Here is a 20,870-nt window from a genome sequence, read left to right as displayed (position 1 = left end):
TGTACAGCGCTTTGGGTGCTGTCGAGAAGGGAAATTATTTTACTGCTATTGTTAAATAATTGTCATTATTACCATTGCATTAATAATATAATCTGCAGCATGGATATTGCATTCAGAGGGTTAAACAGTGTCTCTTTCAGAAAGACTGAGTTGCAGGCTGACAGGAAGTTGTATGCAGAAAGAAGCAGGAAGTTATTTTGAGCCGCAGGCTAAGACGAGGCTTTAACAATGTAACAGATAGCTTTAAGAAGGCCTTAAGCAGTTATGACTATTTCATACACAATGCATATCTGTGCTTATTAAAGAGTTGGAGCTCGGTCAATTAATTGGGGGTCGGAAGCTTTGTTCGGCGCGATGTTCGGACAATCTATTGTGCAAGTGACTTGGAGCCATAGAAGGAATTGCAATACATGCTTACAAAACACTTATATATCAGATCATTTTATATTAAGGTTTTAGTAGAGGTTCTTGGTTAAAACATTTATTTAGTAGAAGACATACACATAGTCTCAGTGAGCTTCTGGTCTGGTAAAAGGTCAGAAGTGCAACAGGTGAATTGAGAAAGAGCATTTGAGGACGAGACACAGACAGTAGGTGAAGAGGTGACACAAAGAGCATGTGAGGTCGTGACACACACACATAGAGTTAAATTTATTTAGAGGAACCGTCCTTGTTGTCTCGGCAAGAAAGAGGAACAATTCATTTTAAGATAAGAACGGAAAGTACCACGCCATGAAAATAGAAGATGATTTTCTAGGTGAAAAGTCATGATGATGTTGATCTGATCTATGTATAAAATGTACCGGTGACGCATGAAGGGGCGTCAGTAAACAAACCCTGATGCTATAAAATATCTGTTCATGCTTTGATTAAGTCGAAGACTACTTCCTGTCTGCGTACAGAGTTGTCTTCCCACACGTGTGTTCATTAAAATCATCGTTTGACTTCACCCGGCCGGATCGGTGTGGTTATTCTTCGATCACCTCTTGTACCCTTCCTCAATATTGAATCTTAACATTTGGGGGCTTCGTCCGGTTATTGAGGAGGGAGAGTTGGAGGTTTAGACGGAGAAATCCGGGGTCTTAGGTGGTCTGACGGGCAGACATGAATTCCAGTGGTCTAAGTGAGTGGGCATAAGCCGGCTTATCCAAAAGGTAAGGCACTACCTGTTGAATTATTTCCAAAGTGTGCCAAATTGGATATGATAAAATTTAAGTCTACTCACTGAAGTTACTGGTGGATGTCTGTTTTGATTTTGATGAGAATGTCATGACAGTACTGAGGATTTAAAGCAGTTGGACTGCTGGAAATGATTTTAGTATGTTAGGGAATTTGGTTATTTTTTGGTTATAAGGTTGGACCTGCTTCAGTTATACACTTGTTTTGGGTGTTGATTGTTGTTTCAAAGTATTATAAATTATTTTAGAACGGAACCGAGGGGGTTCTAGGAAGCGCAGAGCCCGGAGGTTACGCTCCCTCCTTGTCGTGGACGCGCGACATTGACCTCTCGGCGAAGAGGGATAGTTCAGTGTGGTTTAACTGTGGGGTACAGGGCAGCCTGGAATTAAACTAGGAGTTAGTCTCCTTACCGTTTGGAACGGTACCTGCGCTTTTTTGGACAGGAGAAGTTGGTCTTCGGGCGTGTAACTTTAACTTAACACTTCGAGGTAAGCCTTGGCTGTGAAATGCCAAAAATAGAGCTTCAGGCAAAGTTTGGGTTGGTTGACGCTTTTAAATTGAGTTAGGGACTTTAGAGATGAGGCCAGAAACTGTTGGACAGATACTGGTTAATTGATTACAAAAAAAGTTGGACTTTTATCGGTTAGACCGTTAACTTAAATTTTTCAAAATTCGGTAGGTGTTAAAAGGCATAAAATCTGTGCAGTTGTAAATATAAGACGTCTTTGTGAATATAAAATAATAGATCTCTGTGTGAAAGGAGTCTGAGGCAATGCTGGAGCTATTTTCAGACGGTGTGTGTGAGTGAAAATGCAAATGAGTAAGCAGTGAACTGTTTAAGCCACAGTTGGTTTTACAAATACTGCTGCAAACATTGCTGAGTGATGTTATAAGAGTTTAGTTTATTTAAAAGGTGTGTGTGAGAGGATTATGAAATCATTGTGTGAATGATGCTACATTTTAGATCAAAAGTTAGTAGAATTACAGAGGGTTTGTAGATTGTAAATACAAAATAAGTTTGATTAGCCTGGAGAAACAGCAGAGCAACTGCGTGCTGTGTGTGTGTAACAGGAAATGGTGTGGGTGACAGGAAGTTTGCATGCCCATATAAGGTGACGAGTGAGCACCCAGAGAGAGAAACAGATGAGTTAAACTCTAGGCAGATAAAGCGAATGGAGGTTTTGAGAAAAGAAATGAAAAGGATATTAATTGTATGTTTTAGTGTGTCAACACAGATTACAGATAAATGAAGGTGGACTTCTCTCAACCTGGAATTTTGAGTACGGCGCCAAAACCACTAGAGTAGCATAATTGGGGGAAAACAGGCCAGATTTTGGCTTAAAATTTTACAGCTTGACCTCGCACTTGTCCCCATCCTGAGAAGAAGCTCAAAGGACAGTTAATCTCCTGATGAAGACCAACAGAACATCGTGGGCTTGAGAAGAATTACTAGCAGGCAAAAGACAGTGCAACGGAAACCACACTGACGACACCAGCAGCAGCATGTAAGGAACCACGAGGTGGAAACATGTACTGTAAATTACAGGCTGGGCAGTTGAACAGTGGGATAATGAACGGTGGTAAAGCACTGGACATTGATTGTCAGATTTGCCATGCTTGGAGTAATCTTGAAAGAGATGACTGAGAGGATCAACAGAAAAGAAGAAACCACGTGATGAACCATGCACGGTGGACAGCAGGCTGGTAAGAACAGTGTGACATGACTGTTTAAAGGCACTGAATGTGGTATTTTGCCAGGCTGGGACTTGATCCAAAAGGAAAATACTGAAGAGAAACAGAGAAGAAATAGACTGTGTTTGCTGGAATTCAAGACAACAAAAGGACACTGAGAGAAGAGGACAGTGACCAGTGAGAGGTGAAGCCGGACGAGTTCGACTGTGAGAATACAGGGTGTAATTGGACTGAAAGTGAAGCTTGAACTCATGATGGTTTAGAGATGTCCACCGTCACAAACAAAGAGGTAAACAAGAATAGAAAACATACATAGACAAAGTGTTACATGTGAAATTATTTCTGGAAAGAATCAGAAGTGAGATAGTTTTGAATTAAGAAATCAGAGAAAAGATGCATGAATTAAACCTGACTATAACATATAGAGGCAATGAAGAAAGCAGCTTACACTCACTGAACATTAACAAAATACATAGGAAAAGCAATGAAGACCTGCTTACACGTATATACATGACATAAGTTGGGATTTCTGACCAGAGAAAGGGAAACGGGTAGTTTAAGTACTTATGATAATAATGAAAATGTCTCAGTTGTGTTTCTATAGGGGCGAAACAGATCTGGATCAATTTTCCACGTGCAGCGGTCGGAAGAGACCTGTAGGTTAACTTGACTGGACATGCCAAGGCAAGTTTCTGGTTGAATTGTTTACAGCGCCATGTCTCCATAAACCTGACAAGTGGGCCCTAGCTTCTGGCTGAGGAGCAGGAAAGCTGTTAATAAGGTGGGAACTTAAAATTTGGGTTAGCAAATTTGGGAAAGAAACTGACGGCTTAAGTGGAGAATTGTGCAGGAGTCTGACACACTGCAAAAGCAACATATGCAAATTCACATACACAAGCAGAAAATGCATTAACCTTATGAAGACAAGACAAGCTCATCGAGATTGATGCATAGATACAGATTAAACTTGGCTAAGAACACAAACATATGCAATGAAGAACAGCTTGCTATTTTGTATGAATGATACAATGGTGTGAATGTTTAATAAAATACATTTGTGTTTGTAATTGAGGAATAGAAGAAGCCATATGATAAAGGGGGTTATGTTTTATGCTGAATTGAAGTATGTTACAGAGCATAAGGGGGTGATTTTTGTGTGCAAATTATGTGGTGGCAAGACTTGGGTGTTTAAGGTTGTTGAGGTTGTTGTGGTGATGGGTTGATTCTGTCAGTTAGGTTGTTGTTGTTATTTTTGTTTTTAATAGAGGGAGTTTTAGGAAACATGGACATGTCTAAAAAATTGGGCCCATTATTTTGTAACAGTGCACTTAAAGAAAACCTGTCAGGTGATTTTGTTTTGTTTTTATGAGCTAACAATCAGCTCTATTTTTCATTTCTGTTTTAAGCAGGCCTGCAACAGTGAATAACGGCGCTGAAAATTCTCGGGAAGAGCAAATATAAGGCGGCTTTCCAGATTACAATTGGCTGAGGAGAGCTACCTGTGGGGACTGATCAAGGTCGTAAGTCCCTGTAAAAAGGATTTTATGCGAGTCAATCCAGTCCAAAAGCATAAAGAAATATTTTCCTATGGAAAATAAAAAATGACTGAGCTCATTTTGCTGAGGGTGGAGAATCTGATCGTGCGGGAAGCTCCACTATCAGCAAATACATGGTGTGACTGCATGTGAGTGAATGTGAGGGTGAATAAACGTGGACAAACAATTTGCTTTTACCAGAAAAATTTTTGTTTTGTTGACTGGGGTTAGATTATGGGATTATAGTATATTGTTGGGAGAATGCCAAATGCTAAAGGGGAAATATTTTTTGATGTAACTCAGTTATCATTAATTGAAGAAACACATGACTGATAACTGTTCTGTTTTAAGTTTATTTTTATGACACAGATTGGATCATGAGTGGGGAAACTGAGCATTTTTAAGTTTTGTATAGTATCTTGACACATGAAATGTATCAAGATAAAGGGGGGTTTAGGGTTTATTAATTTAATTGTTTAATAATTTAGGATCATTTTAGGACCTTTTGGGTTTTTGATCATTTGGATATGGTAAAACTGAAACTGTTATTTTTAAGTTAAGGTTAAAGGATTAAAGGTGAACTTGTCACGGTTTGCGAGGCAAGCCGTGTGGAGTTGTAGAAAAGGACCCAAAAGGCGGCAGCTCTGGTGCAGGTGAATATTTATTTACAACGGTGGGCACAAAACAGCACTGGTGGAAAAACAAGAAACCGGAAACCTAAACTGGGTAAGCTAATAACACAAACCAGAAACGAGGATGCAGGGAGGTCCGGGGAAATACACAAGAGACGCAGGGAGACCGAGGGGAAACAACATAGACAAACCAGCAACTACCATAACAGAAGACACAACTTAAATACACCCAGAGAAAGTACGGGGAGAACATAGACATAACAGGCTGGGGGAAACATGGAATAAACACAAAGAGAGACGAGAGCTCATAAATACACAGAGGGGCACAAGGGGGTAAGAGTCACAAAGGGAAAAACACTTAGGGAACACCACAATAGGACACCTCAGAAAACCTGGCCTAAATAAGGAGCGAAAATACAAGGAACCAAGAATGCTGGGCCAACATGGCCCAGGACCATGACAGAACTGAATCCTGTTTAGAAGATACAATGCTGGTTTTTCAAAGCTGTGAATAAATCTTAGAGGGAAAATTAGTGAGGGTTGAAGGAGTAGAACAGGTTTGATTTTTTGATTTCTAGAAGTAGTGGTTATAATGTAGGCTTACACATACAGATATTACATAGGAGGTATTTTTAGGATAAAGGGGGAGCTTATAAATAGAAATGATTTTTATACATATTGCATTTTGTGCTTTTAAAGGAGTTGTGGCTCAAATTTGTCTCTGGAGGGTCACGAGCCTTTGGCTAGCGCTATGATTAGCCAATCTACTGTGAGGATAATATGAGTTCATGAAGGATTGCACACGCTTACAGACACAGAGTTAAGAAACACACATGACAGTATTGATTCCAGGCAAAAGGCCTTAAATTCATTTAGCTTTTAACTGAACTTAAAAGAAGGACCAAAGAGGAAGGAAAGCAGATATTTTGGTTAGGTCTGATAAATTAGAATTAGAAGGTATTGTTACATTAAAGGGAGCAAATGAAATAAAAAGGCTATACCAAAATGGGTTATAACATAGGAAATGTGAGGTTAAAATGAAGTTAACACATAGGAGTTGTTTCAAGGCAGCATTTAGCTATGATGAAATGTATACAGGAGTAATTGCTTATATGCTTAAACTTAATTGATTAAAGTGGTTGTTTTCTTTTAAGAGTAGAGGAACTTGCAGCAGCGACAATTTGTGCACAGGATGTTGATGATCAGATAAGGGAAAAATAGAGCGAGCAACCGGACGTGAAAGCAGGGTTTAAAGAGTTCTAAAGGGATGAGTAACGTTGAAGAGTATACATAAATACAAGTCAATAAGTTAAGAAGATAATTAGGATCAGGCTTTTGATTAAAGAGTCCCAGATAGGATAAGTTAGGGAGATGCAGGAAAAGGTGTTTTGTTTCTTTTGCAGAAGATCGATCTCGGCGACCACAGGAGGGGCGAGGATCCTGGAGATCTCGAGGTTCGAGACCACCAGAGAAGGGTCTGCGTGAGGACACAATGTATTGTGACCTCTGGTGTTCCAGAGGTCAAAAGAGGGAGTGTCGAGAAGGGAAATTATTTTACTGCTATTGTTAAATAATTGTCATTATTACCATTGCATTAATAATATAATCTGCAGCATGGATATTGCATTCAGAGGGTTAAACAGTGTCTCTTTCAGAAAGACTGAGTTGCAGGCTGACAGGAAGTTGTATGCAGAAGTGAAAGCAGATAGTTATTTTGAGCCGCAGGCTAAGACGAGGCTTTAACAATGTAACAGATAGCTTTAAGAAGGCCTTAAGCAGTTATGACTATTTCATACACAATGCATATCTGTGCTTATTAAAGAGTTGGAGCTCGGTCAATTAATTGGGGGTCGGAAGCTTTGTTCGGCGCGATGTTCGGACAATCTATTGTGCAAGTGACTTGGAGCCATAGAAGGAATTGCAATACATGCTTACAAAACACTTATATATCAGATCATTTTATATTAAGGTTTTAGTAGAGGTTCTTGGTTAAAACATTTATTTAGTAGAAGACATACACATAGTCTCAGTGAGCTTCTGGTCTGGTAAAAGGTCAGAAGTGCAACAGGTGAATTGAGAAAGAGCATTTGAGGACGAGACACAGACAGTAGGTGAAGAGGTGACACAAAGAGCATGTGAGGTCGTGACACACACACATAGAGTTAAATTTATTTAGAGGAACCGTCCTTGTTGTCTCGGCAAGAAAGAGGAACAATTCATTTTAAGATAAGAACGGAAAGTACCACGCCATGAAAATAGAAGATGATTTTCTAGGTGAAAAGTCATGATGATGTTGATCTGATCTATGTATAAAATGTACCGGTGACGCATGAAGGGGCGTCAGTAAATCAAACCCTGATGCTATAAAATATCTGTTCATGCTTTGATTAAGTCGAAGACTACTTCCTGTCTGCGTACAGAGTTGTCTTCCCACACGTGTGTTCATTAAAATCATCGTTTGACTTCACCCGGCCGGATCGGTGTGGTTATTCTTCGATCACCTCTTGTACCCTTCCTCAATATTGAATCTTAACAGTGCCTTGAAAAGCACTATATAAATCCAATCCATTATTATTATTATATTCCATGTAGAAAGTGTGAATCAAGCTGCCGTGCTCCTGGCTTTGCTTCTCTTCCACTTGGTCTCCTTCCATCAGCACACTGTTGGCCAACAGCACCAAAGGCAGTTATCATTAACCTGGGCCCCCCACAGTGTGGAAATCTTACTCTTAATGATTGACATGTTTGATTTGGCAGAGACTTTACACCAGAGGGAATAAAAAATGCACTGGCTTGTACCTGTAAATGCACTGTGCTGTCACGATCTCAAGCTCTATACACACAAACAGAATTTAAACTAATAATACACAAAAATCTGATTCACAGGGAAGGATGGAAAAATCAAGTCTCTGTACTAAGACCTGTCTACAAACACAGCAACATAATTGTCATCATTAAGTCATATCAGCAACGCAATCTAAACTGCAGATGTTAGAAACCTTGTTCCAAATCACTAAGTCGAAGGTAAGCAGGACTGCACTGCAGTGTGACCAGTGTACCAATGGTTAGACTCCCAATGACACTGGGAGTCTGCCAATGAAATGCCTATCCACGGTATACATTGCTCATTTCTTTCACGCCGTGTCTAAAACAGCTGCACTGGTAAGTTCACAGAGTCACCAGCTTAGACGCTACATCAGACAAATCACACCAAAGTACAGCACTTATAATGTCAGCTTCTAAACATGTTTCTTGGTGACATAATGCTTTTTCAGCGTTTCCACATATTCATATTCATTCCTAACAGATGTGTAAGGGTCTGACAAGCTTTTTGTTGTTTTTGCTAATAAGACACATAAGATTCATGCATCATACCTATGAGAGCAGTCTCGTAGCCTTGTTGTTTGACAACCTTGGCAAACGTAATCTCCTGGCTGGGGAGACCTCCAGATGCTGCATTAAATAAAAAGTCACCTGGTCTGATATAACCAGCGATACCTGGAAAGAAAGAAAAACAAAAACAAACGTGTGACTTCAGCATGCATAAAAAAAATGACTCAATTCACAACAATGTGCATAAAGAGTTTTATAGACAGTTTTATTGTAATTGGGCTCAAAGCGATCTTAAATAATTCACTAAATGAATGGCCTCTGTTAAAGGTGTTTAACGCTCCTGTATTCTGGAAACTTCTCCACCAGGCCAACATTGAGCACTGCTCCTGTCGGGGAAGCTTGTTTCTGTCTGCAGCTTTTAACTGGCCTGATCGCACTGGGTATCGTCCGGTGAGAAACGCTGCCCTGCTGGGAGTGCAGAGGCTGGCTGCAGCAATGTGGTGGGTCAGCTTCACCCCTTCCTTTGCCAGCTGGTCAATATTGGGGGTCCTGCAAATCACATCATCAGCAATTACAAAACAGGTTTCTCATCAAAGCAAAATATGTCAGACTTGTCAATGCCTGAAATAAAGTTAAAGCAACTTATCTCCAGCTGTTGCCCAAGAATCTCTTGCTCAGTTCTTAATGCCCAAATTTTCCAATCAATCACAAATCACCACTTTACTGTTATTTTACAAAATCAGTGTCCCTGTTTCATAAAAAAGGTCTTATCAAAGAAAAACTATGACTTAGATAAAAATCAGTAAACAAAACTAACCGGGACACGCCGCTGTGATCATTCTGAATCTACTCAAACACTGGAGATGAACGTAAATATTTGAAAGCACCGACGTCTTTGCAGAATTAAAGCTCTATTAAAATTCCACTCACCTTTACTGTAGCGAGACAGAAAGAAATATCAGAAAGAGAACCTCGACAAATAAAACTTACTGCATGGAAACAAGAGCACAGGAATAAAATCTCATTCAACAAATATAAAATGGCATGTATGTATTTTTATTATTGCACTTGGATGCAATAATAACTGCTCGACAGCAGTCATCTATAATAATATTGCCCCTACAAGCCAAAACTCCCCAATGGGCAGCACTCGACAGGAAGAGACCTTGAGTAAAACCAAGCTCGACGAAAGGCTCTTCACACAGAGGCCACAACAGGAAACAGGACAAGAAACAAATGAACAGACAAAGAAATCTTTATTCTCAATTAGTCGGCTCCAATTAAGTCAAAGGAGAATTTTAGAGCAGTACATTGAGACAGAGGTAGTTTGAGATTGATCTGAAAATATCTTTTAAAAAAGTTCCCTTGATTTTTGTACTTAGCTCACATAGGCTTCATATTAGCGGATATTCTTGGGTAGCGTCACTTTAGTATAATAAATGCTAAATGTAGCATTAAATAAAGCAATAAATGCTGAATTTATGTTGTTTGCCCAGCATCCAATACAGTGAAGTAATCCCAAATGATAATATCTCCTGCCATGGTCCTGGGTCTGTGGGTCCAGTGTTTGTGAATATTCTTTCAATTAGTTTGTTTCTGGTTATATTTGCCAGTCTTTTATGAGTCCTCTCTCCTCTACTGGGCTTCCTGTAGTGTATATCCAAAATATCAGAGGAACATGTTGTGCTCTTCTACCCTCTCTGCAGCCTGCTGTCCTGTTTATCTACAGATTCAGTAGTCTAACCCCCCCCCCAGACAACTGTGAACAGTTGAACAGTGAACAATCAACAGAGCCACAATCAAAGATATTCACTCCAGTATGGGAACAAAACGGCCTACAATAACAGGAGGTCAAATGAAAGAGTTCTGGGAGTAGCAGCTTCCCCCAATTTCTGCCAATCACGTCTCTAAGAACCAGTAGCCAAATTACACTTAAGCTTCACCAGCGTCAGTGAGAAGCAACATGTTCTTACCTCAGTGAGTTATTGCCATAACAGCCGAGGTCTCCAATTCCCAGGTCATCCACCATTATCAGGACAAAATTAGGCCTGTTGGTCTCCTGCAGAGAAGCACTGTTCACCTCTAAGAGCAGCAGCAACAGAGAGGACAGTGGCCACGTGGACTTCATGCTGTCAGAGCAGAAACACTGGAAGAAAAATCAAACCACATGTAATTGTAGTGTAAAGATACACTGACAGGTACCTGTATTACAGCCAGTAGTATTCTGGAGTTTCCCATCAATGACTCTGAAGCGTCCGTCAGTCGCTGTCAGTTACCGATGAATATAATTTAACTGACCATAGTTGACCATAGCTTTGACGCTACAGTAACATTTTCACAAGCATTTCACAAACCGTGGTGAAGTCATTAACCACGGACTGTACTCGTGTCTTCTCCTAGTGCTTTTAATCATGAATAATACAAACTGGTTATGATTCCAGCACACGGTCGAGTGAAAGGTTGACAATGAAGACTGTTACAGGCAGCATTAGCAACACGTTCTCACTCCCAAAGCGGAACATTTTACGCTAGGTGACACATCGTCACCATATTACGTTTTCACCTACCCACCACGTTCCTAAATGACGACCTCGGAAAAATGAGGAAATATGAGAACAGTCTGGACTCAATCTACACATGTTCGCTCTTTTTCTTCAAATCGCTTACAAACACACTATTTAACATCATTAAAGTCCTGGTTAAGGTCGGGGATAAGGTCATGTTTAGGGCTGGAATACAGGGCCCTAAACACGCGGGAGCGTCATTGCACTGGATTTCATAACCCTCTGTGTACCATAAGAAGGACCGAAGGTCTCCTTTCACGTTCCTCAGGAACGCCGCGGGATGTGACAAAACATCGGCATGTTACGCCTCGGGAGTGAGAACGGGCTGGCAAGAAAGCTGAGAAAAAGCTACTAACTCCTTTTACTGCTTTACATTATATTTTTATTACTTTTTTACATTTACACGCTTAGTTCCTTAATTTTAGAAACACGGGAAACTTGAACTGTCTGGATCAGTGCTTAGAAACCATGGTGGAAATGGTGTCCCCACACTTAAAGCAGCCACAGCCTAATCTTAAACAGGTAGGTTAGTAGGTTAGTAGAGTCCATGTGAGTAAACTGGTGGCACAGCTGTGGATGCATATAAGGCAAAACACAGAGCCTGTTTCTGTGACATGGGAACATCAAGAGATGTCAACAAAACACCAGGAAAAGAACTGTGGAGCTTCATAAGTGTGGCTCAAGTTTGAATACAATTGCAATTAAGAAATACAGATAGAAAGTTAACAAATATGTTTTTATATTTATCAATCTAAAAAAAATAAACATTTAGTCTGATTTGATGTTACAATTAAAAAAGTGTTTTTATCTGAAGAGTAAATATGTGGTTTCAACTGTATATTTGATGATTGTCAGCACAAAGAGAGAGAGAGAGGAGCAGAGAGAGAGAGAGAGAATGAGGACAGAACAGATGAACAAGAGCAGGTGAGACACACATGTTAGTCAAATGGTCGTTTACCAGAAGTATCACCGTATCACAGGTCCTCATGTATCTCGTACCTAGTGTTTCTTTTTAGGTTTGCTATTTTTCAAATTCTGTATTTATTAAGTTCTGCAGCTTGTTTGCACAACAAGGATAAATAATTATATAAACTTTTCTCAATCTAAATATTGGACTTTGGTAGAATTAAAAAATAAGTGTAGTGCAGGTCTATGATGATTTTTAGTGCTGCTATCATCTAGTTCTGATTCTGGTTCTGTCTTGGTTAAGTCCTCAGTAGTCCTGATTTTGAACTGTTGTAGTCCTGTTTTATTTCTGGATCAGTTCTGGGTCTGGTTGAATTGGGGTTTAGTCCTCATGTCTTGATACAGCCCGACTTTGTTCTGCCTCGCTGCTTAATTAAAAAACTAGTTTAAGGTGTCCTGCACATGTGATATTTATTTTTCCTTATATGAAGTCATTCTTTTTTGAACAAAACTCAAAACAGAGCCTATTAATCTTTCAGTCATTTGTACCCCCCCCCCCAAAAAAAAGAAAAAAAATGCGTTTTGTGTTTCTTTTTGGGTTCATCTTGTGTTTGGTATTAATTCTTTGGGTTGGTTGTCGTGTCTATTATCCCTACCTGTGTCTCCCCTCTGTGCTCCGTTCAGGTCCCTGCGTTTTGTTGTAAAACAGTCTGTGTGTTTCCGGTTTTACTTTGTAGGTCTGCTTCTCATCATGTCCATTAGTGTCAGCTGTGTCCACTCCTGCATGTCATCTCCTCATTACCTAGTGTGTATTTATAGTGTGTGTTGGCTTCTGTTCATCGTCGGATCGTCTGTGTTTCTCGGTGTAACAACGGCTCGCTGCATTACCTGCTCCCCGGTTCATGCTCAGGTTTGTCATTTAGTTTTCCCAGTCTAGGTTTTCAGTCATTTGTCTTTTCTCACTGCCTGTTCAAGTCGCTCCACTTCTGTAAATAAAACATCACTCTCATCACCAGTCAACTGCCTGCATTTTGGGTCCTTTTCCTCCTACACCACACGGCTCACCCCGCCAGCCGTGACAGTAACGCCACGAGTCCCAATGATCCACTTTGATTAGAAATGTTCCTAAATGAGAGTGATGACCAGAGGTAGTGTAGTCGCCATAATAAGAGATGCTCCAATTCCCCAAATACTGAGGAAAGGAGCTTTGGTGCTTCCTATATCAGCTCTGTTGGAGCAGCATACACTGGGCCATCTTTTCTTAATAGAGAGGAGAAAATGCTGTCCCATGATTCACTGGGACAGACCCTCCGGTCATTCATGAAAACAACAACATAATAAGCAAAGTTGTGCAGATCATGTAAATGTTCATTATAAATGCATATTTGCATTCAGTTCAATTAGTGAGAATTGTGTGATTATCATAAATTAATTTTTACCTCAGGTCTCGTGGGGTAAGTGATGGATGGAGGGAATTTTACTGCGTCACAGAAATCCTAAACAAGGAGGAAGGAAGACATTCCACTAGATCAAAGCAGTTAAATAGGTAATCAGGACATTTACATATATTTAAATATTAACAAAAATTCCCACCTGTGGGATTAATAAAGGTATCTTATCTTAAAATAACATGCATTTGATTTTATAGGCTAAAGGGCAGGATCTACTGTGCTATAATTTATATATTATGATGCAGTCAGTTTGCAGCAATAACTCGCATTCTGCCAAGAGCAGCAAAAACTAGTGGCTCAAAAAACTGCAGCCCTGAGCAGGGAGAGTCTCGTCCCATCCAAAATCAGTGTAAGCTCAGGCTTCACGCACGTTTGCCTCTTAAAACAGTGAGGCAGTTCAAAGGAGCCTGAAGGGAAATCAATGTGGTTTTGATGGAAATCTCTGACCACTGTTTATTATTACAAACTGCAATGTGTGTGAAAGCAGACCTAACATCATTTGCCATCAGATCCAATCCAATCCAATCCAATTTTATTTATAAAGCACTTTAAAATACCCAGCACAGGAACAAAGTGCTGTACAGAAAATAAGTTAAAACAATAGAATAACAAAAAACAGCAAATTAAATAAATAAAACACATAAGACATAAAATTAAAACAGCCCTATGTTAAAGCAAAAACAAGATAAAACAGCATCGAATCACCTAAAAACAACTAAAATAAAAATAAAAAACCAACATCTCACGTGGTGTCAAAGGCCAAGGTAAAGAGGCGGGTTTTCAAGAGTGACTTAAAAACAGATAAAGAAGTGGCCTGTCTAATCTCTAAAGGAAGCTCGTTCCACCGTTTGGGAGCTGCTACAGCAAAAGCACGATCTCCTCTAAGTTTACGCCCAGTCCTGGGTATCTTCAGGAGCAGCTGATCAGCTGACCTGAGAGAGCGGGTGGGTGTATAAGGCTGTAGCAGCTCAGAGAGATAAGATGGAGCTAGGCCATGGAGAGCTTTAAAAGTAAATAAAAGAATTTTAAAATGAATCCTAAAAGAAATGGGCAGCCAGTGAAGTGAAGCTAAAACAGGGGAAATGTGCTCAAACTTTCGAGTGCCAGTTAAAAGACGAGCTGCGGCATTTTGCACCCTCTGTAGATGACTAATATATAATGCACTGACCCCTATATAAAGTGCATTACAGTAATCCAGCCGAGTGCTAACAAAGGCGTGGATCACTGTCTCAAAGTGCTGCCGTGAAAGAATTGGCTTTATTTTTGCCAGCTGCCTGAGGTGAAAGAAGCTCGATTTTACCACGGCCTTAATTTGATTATCAAACTTTAGATCACAGTCCACTTTGACCCCCAGGTTTGTGACAGTTGGCTTAACATACTGTGCCAGGGAATCTACATACACATTGGGGGTCTCAGTGGGGCTGCCAAAAACCATCACCTCTGTCTTTTTATCATTGAATTTTAAAAAGTTAACAGACATCCAAGCCTTAATGTCATCGAGACACTGAAGTAATGGCTGTGTAAGGTATCTGCCTTTTTTCTTTAGAGGGACATAGATCTGACAGTCATCAGCATAAAAGTGGAAAGCAATGCCGTGCTTTCTCAGTACAGAACCAAGAGGAAGCAGATATAAAGAGAAGAGGAGGGGGCCTAGAACTGAGCCCTGTGGGACACCACACAAGAGGGGAGCGGAGGACGACGCATAGTCACCAAGGCTGACACAAAAAGTTCGCCCCGTCAAGTAGGACCTGAACCACTCCAGTGCTGTGCCCCTAATGCCCACCCAGTGCTCCAAACGAGAGAATAAAATGGCATGATCCACGGTATCAAACGCAGCTGTCAAATCTAAAAGCACAAGAACAACACAGTCCCCAGCATCAGTCGCTAAAAATATGTCATTAAAAACTTTTAAAAGGGCTGATTCAGTGCTATGAAAGGGTTTAAAACCAGATTGGAAAACCTCTAAAACATTTTGCTTTTCCAGGAAGGCCATTATTTGGCTGTAAACTACCTTTTCAAGAATTTTGGAAAGAAAAGGTAGTTTGGAGATAGGCCTGTAATTTGCAAGAACCATAGGATCAAGAGCAGGTTTTTTAATCAGGGGTTTGACTACTGCATGTTTAAAATCTTTAGGGACAACACCTGACATCAGACTATGGTTTACCAGCTCAAGCACCAAAGGACCAACTGTAGGTAACACCTCTTTTAAAAGTCGAGGAGGGACAGCATCATTTGGAGACCCTGCAGGCTTAAGATGACCAACAGTCTCCTTTAAAAAGGATAGAGTCACAGGCTCAAACCTGTCAAAGACAGCAGAGCAGGAAACAGAGACTGAGAGGTCGTGAGCATGAGGAGAGATTTGAGCCCTTGTGGAGGAGACCTTCTCGATAAAAAAGTGTAAAAAATTTTCACAGGCTTCTGATGAGGGCTCAATACAGTCAGTATATGGTGCATTAAGAACAGAGTTAATAGTTTTAAATAAAACACGTGGGTTGTGGCAGTTTGACAAAATAATGTCAGATAAGTGTTTTCTTTTGGCATCTTTTACAGTTCTTTGATATCGACACCAACAGTCCTTCAGCATCTGGAATGACACTTGTAGTTTGTCCTTTTTCCACTTGCGCTCAGCTCGACGGCAGTCGCGTCTGACAGCTCGGGTCAAGTCGTTCAGCCAGGGCTCAGATTTAGTTTTAGGCAGTCTGGATTTTAATGGAGCCACAGTGTCCAAAGCAGTCCGACAGGTAGAATAAAACCATGAGCTCAGTTCCTCAGTCTGGCTGCATAAAAAATCCGGGATCTTACAGATCTGGTCAAAGACTGTTGAAAAGTGTTCAGCAGTGGAGGAGTTAAAAACACGACAGCGCTGAGCAGCAGTGCGAGTTTTAACTGAGGCACAGGCAAGAGGAACTTCAAACAACACAGGACTGTGGTCAGAAAACACAGCATCACAAATCAGATGACGAGACGTTCCAGTTACTTAGTAGCACATTATCACATGGAGATTAATCGAACGCACTAACACGGATTCATTCATAGGACATTTCACTTGTATTCGTTACAGATTCTTCAGCCAGACGTGGCTTGCTGTGTGCGCTCTTCACACTTCACTTCCTCACCCTGCGCACAGAGTGATTTAGGACAGAGAGTTTTGGCACTGCGCTCACAGCTTAAGTGCCAATTATGCAATCGTTTTAAAAACATCTGCCACTCCTTAAAAATCTCGAAATCTTTATTCTAAAAATGATCAATATTGTTTTTTCTTATCCAAGTAACCTGCAAAGATCAACAGGGTAAGAACACGTTGGTGAAGCATTTCTACAATTTCGTTGGCACATGTTCAATGACAACAAAGGTCTATTCTATTCTATTCTATTCTATTCCATGTGCATGTTGTCACCCATCTTCTCCATACTGTAGTTTCCACACGGCGAGCACGCAACATCACGCATCACGTCAGGTTGTTGTTGTCAGAGGACCGTCCTTTCCTCAGTCAGTGTTCAGGACTGTGTGTCTGCATGCGGGAACATTTATCTTTAATGTGTGGCTTTATCCAAACTGCTATAAATGTATTGTTGTTATTTATTGTTGTTGTTGTTGTTGTTACTGGTCTCCATCCTCTAACAGAGGAGTTTTAGTAGCAAATAACTTTTGCCTTTGAGTTTTACTTCTAACCTGCAGATAAATGAACAGAGTTCGAGTATCCGCACATTTGCTCCTGCAGACAGACGGAAGTGTTACTCACCTGCTGAATGACAGACGGTGATCCGGAGCGCAGGCTGTACTGTTGCTCTGTGGGACGCTTCTCAAATCTTGCAAAGTTGTTTGAGCTCCTGCTGTGAAGCCAGAATCACGCGAGAAGTGGGGGCTACTCTGTTTTTCTGTTTAGCTTTAGTAAATAGAAGTACTTCCTGTCATGAATTTCAAAACAAAACTCCACAGTCAGACCAAGGAAAACAATGGAGAAAACATAATTAAAAATTCGCCCATCATATTTGACTAAGCCTGCACCGCCTGTCTTTGATGCTCAGCTCAGGGTTACACTGCTGCTCACAGTACAAACTACTGACAAATATGTGACCGATATGAGTCATGAATCAGGCCACTTTTTAGCCCTTTTTCGATTTAAGTCATTCAAGAACGTGATTATGATCCTGTCTTATTTCACCACCTCGGTGATTATTTATTGTACTTTTCTTTCTTTCAGAAGTGTCACTGACAGCACCAATGTCTCAAACCTACACACATACACAGAGATGGTACAAAGAAAATGAAGTGTTTATGTAGCACCCTTCTACTCTGCTTGAGCATTCAAAGCACTTTATACATCATGCCTCATTCACCCAATAGTGATGGGATTTCCGGCTCTTTTTAGAGAACCGGCTCTTTCAGCTCCCAACCGGATCTTCAGGTTGTTTTGTTGCTTTAATTAATTTATTATTAACAATAATATAAAATTATGCACAAAATGAATTACTAATGTAAAAAAACGTGGTTTTATTTATATGTTTATATATAAATATATACGGTGGCCCCTAGAGACAAAGCACGTACAAACTCCAAAACACATTTCTAGCGTTAACTGAACCTCCAAACAGAGCTACCTAGATCACTTAAATTACACAGTTGAAAGCAGGTGTGTATTGTTTGTGTATTTATACACAAGCACTCATATATATTCAAATAATTTAAAAAAAAGTTCATTTACCTGTTACTACCACACACCACATCCGGTCGTTGGTAGTGATGTTCGATTCGTGAACGAATCGTTCAATACTCGAGAATCACTTTACTGACTCGTGAATCATGATTCACAAGCCCAACTGACTCACTGACTCATCCCTGTTGCTGTTAGCAAACTAATTCCATTATCGTAAGCATAAGCGAATCACTCAGGACTCACTCACCCCCTCCCTCCTGGCTCACAGCTTCTTCTTCTTCTTGGTTGGCAGCCAATGTTAAGGTGCATTACCGCCCCCTGGCTCACAGCGCAGTGGACATTTAGATGAGAAAATATATATTTGACACACTTAAGGAAAATACTAATAAAATACAAATAAACAAAATAAATGTTTATTAAGCAATTTTGATAGGAAATTGCTTAATTTTAGAAATGTTTTTGCTTTTTTTCTCTATAAAATAGTTTTGGGGTTTTTTTTATCATTCATCTTAGCAGTGGGATTTACATGAAAAGGGAAACAAATTAAGTTTGAGTGAAAATGTAAAATTTTTGCACTCTCTGATCAACTGACTCAGTGAATCAAATGACTCAAAAAACCCGATTCACTTTGGTGAGTGACTCATTAACACTCGATTCAGTAAAAAGAATCAAATTTACCATCACTAGTCGTTGGTACTTGCTGGCTTGTGTAGCCACTAGGTAACAAAAGCTCAACACTGCCCCCTAGCATCCTGGAGCACTTCTGTTGTGTTTTGTACGCGTTTTGGAGTTTTTATGTGTTTTGGAGTTTTTACGTGCTTTGTCTCTCTAAATATACTTTTATTTTTTCACTCCACATAAAATGTAATAAATAAATCATATAATACAAAAACCAACTATTCACATTTCAACTTTTAACTAATTAAATTTTCAGCTTTTTCCTTTTAAACAAATTTAAAGTGAAACAACACAAAACACTGCAAACCACAACACAATTAAATATAAATGAAAATATGAAAACTAAAAGAAGATGCATATTCTCTGTCATATGGACCTGCATGAATAAACTTTCTCAATCCTTTATCATCTGCAACTGAAAATAGTTGTGGATGATTACTATACCTTTCTAATGTGACGTTGTTGTCCCTGCCTCTCTTTCTCTCTCCCTCCCGCTCTGTTCCTGTGCTACTGAGTGTAACTACCGCCCCTCCCCCCTCTGCCCAGCGCAAAGCACAAGGCTGGCGTGCAGAGTGAAGCGGGAAAAAGTGCGAGAGAGAGAGAGAGAGAGAGAGAGAGAGGGTGAGAGAAAGAAAAAGAAACCATGGCTCCCAATAAGGAGTCGGCTCGTGTCGTTGACTTCAAAGAGTCGGCTCTAAGAGCCGTTTCGTTCGCGACCGACACATCACTATCACCCAAGCACCAAGTGCTTTCTATGTAACATTCACACATGTTCATACAATGATGAACGTATCAAAGAGCAACTTGGGGTTCAGTATCTTGCCCAAGGATACTTAAGCATGCAGGCTTGGGCAGCCAGGGATTGAACCTTCAGATTAGTGGACGACCTGGTCTACCTCCTGAGCTGCAGCCGTCCCCACATAGATGGAACTAGCACGCTTTCCATTCACAAACTTTGCTCTGCACTGTCAACATATGCACAAATATTTGATTAAAGTGTGGTGGACCACTAGAGGGCTCCACTCACACCCAGTGTAGAGGAAGTGTGTTCCTGTGTTTTGTGGCGCGATATGCGCAGTTGATGTTGGAGACGAATAAAGAAGGAGTGAGAACTGAGAGCTGTGTCGTTGATGCTTACCTCCACAAAAGCATGATTCTACGAGTATCTGTAAATAAGACGACACAGTGATACTGGTCAGTGCATTTCAGAGAAAGATACCACTAGCTTCTTTCTTGGTGGTGCTCTCACACTTTTTTGCTTATTAGGATTCAAATTTATTGTCTTTACACATGTGTGAATGCAGGGTGACGAAAAACAGTTTGCATCTAATAGGAAGTGCAAAGTGCAGTAAGTGCAATAAGAGCCGATTATATACAGATAAGTTAAATAGAGAGCAAATACACAGATGTACTGATATATACAGTTGAGGGTCGTTTAAATGGTGGAATAGTTATGCACTGATTATGTCCAAAGAGACCAAATATACAGATGAACTACAGACAGATATACAGATGATCTGTATAGCTATATATGCAGGTGTAATATGAACAATTATACAGATGTGCTACATATATTCAGATGTATGTGTTAGGAGGTGGTGGGTAGGTGTATTGTTGTTGTTTGGGTTTTGTTTTCCTTTTTGGTTATAGGTAGGCGAGGCTGGGCTTGATGGCATTCCAACACACCTGCGACGCATCGGACGTCATCAGTGAGCGCTCTTAGGGAGCTGAGTCACGGACGTCTGGTGTCGGAGTATTGTCGCTGTCACAAGTGGTAACTAGTCAGCACAGGCTGCATCTGTTGATTTTACGCTGTGGAGCTGTATGTTTTAAAGGATCCACGTTTCGCCTACTTTTCTTTGTCTTAGCCTGTTCCATCGCCTGCCCGCCTACCTAGGATTTTGTGTTGACTATTGTGGATCCGCGACGGAGTGCTACGTACCATCAGGCGGCGTTCACCGCAGCGGCTGTGGTTTGGGTGGTCAAGTAAGCTCTCCAACTCTCTCCGTCCACTTGTGTTTAACGTTCGGCTATCAACGGTATGTCATAAGCCCTGTTTTGTTCCCTGTTGTCAGGTAGCTCCGGTGCGTCTGCTGCCTACCTGCATGCTTCGGCTCCGTCTCATCGCCTCGGTGTTTACCTCCTGGCACATTTTTATTTATCACTGTATATAGCCCCTTCCCTTGTAAATATTCCCCCTTACTCGTGTATATAAAAACTTGCATCACTAACTATTCTGCGTC

At 40.5% G+C, this 20,870-nt stretch overlaps 1 protein-coding gene and 2 long non-coding RNA genes across 4 annotated transcripts in view; 2 read left to right on the top strand and 1 right to left on the bottom strand.

The window, feature by feature from the left end:
* The window catches only part of sts (steroid sulfatase (microsomal), isozyme S), a 30,268-nt gene extending 13,171 nt beyond the window's left edge, over positions 1 to 17,097 (bottom strand). The window contains exons 1-5 of one of the 2 annotated variants that reach the window (XM_085264443.1): positions 17,035 to 17,097; positions 13,281 to 13,337; positions 10,345 to 10,517; positions 8,799 to 8,920; positions 8,414 to 8,536 (exon numbers count right to left, since the gene is read on the bottom strand). In XM_085264443.1, coding sequence (XP_085120569.1) covers positions 8,414 to 8,536; positions 8,799 to 8,920; positions 10,345 to 10,499 — 400 coding nt within the window. In that variant the 5' untranslated portion in view covers positions 10,500 to 10,517; positions 13,281 to 13,337; positions 17,035 to 17,097. Of the gene's footprint in view, positions 1 to 8,413; positions 8,537 to 8,798; positions 8,921 to 10,344; positions 10,518 to 12,497; positions 12,624 to 13,280; positions 13,338 to 17,034 lie in introns of those variants that run through there. The other variant, XM_085264442.1, reaches the window with a different exon arrangement.
* Positions 2,605 to 7,505, top strand: LOC146548370 (uncharacterized). Its single transcript, XR_014890695.1, has 2 exons — positions 2,605 to 3,160; positions 3,462 to 7,505. It is a non-coding gene; the product is annotated as an uncharacterized LOC146548370 (long non-coding RNA).
* Positions 17,098 to 20,279: 3,182 nt separating the features above from the next.
* Positions 20,280 to 20,870, top strand: LOC146548368 (uncharacterized). Its single transcript, XR_014890657.1, has 3 exons — positions 20,280 to 20,401; positions 20,496 to 20,613; positions 20,703 to 20,870. It is a non-coding gene; the product is annotated as an uncharacterized LOC146548368 (long non-coding RNA).

The sequence above is a fragment of the Mchenga conophoros genome, linkage group LG23 (genome assembly GCF_057382185.1).
Source record: "Mchenga conophoros isolate Kocher_MC1m ecotype Shallow Benthic linkage group LG23, M_conophoros_male_GT1.1, whole genome shotgun sequence".
NCBI lineage: Eukaryota > Metazoa > Chordata > Actinopteri > Cichliformes > Cichlidae > Mchenga > Mchenga conophoros.
Note: the sequence above shows the minus strand (reverse complement) of the source record. Positions and strands in the feature narration are given on the sequence as shown.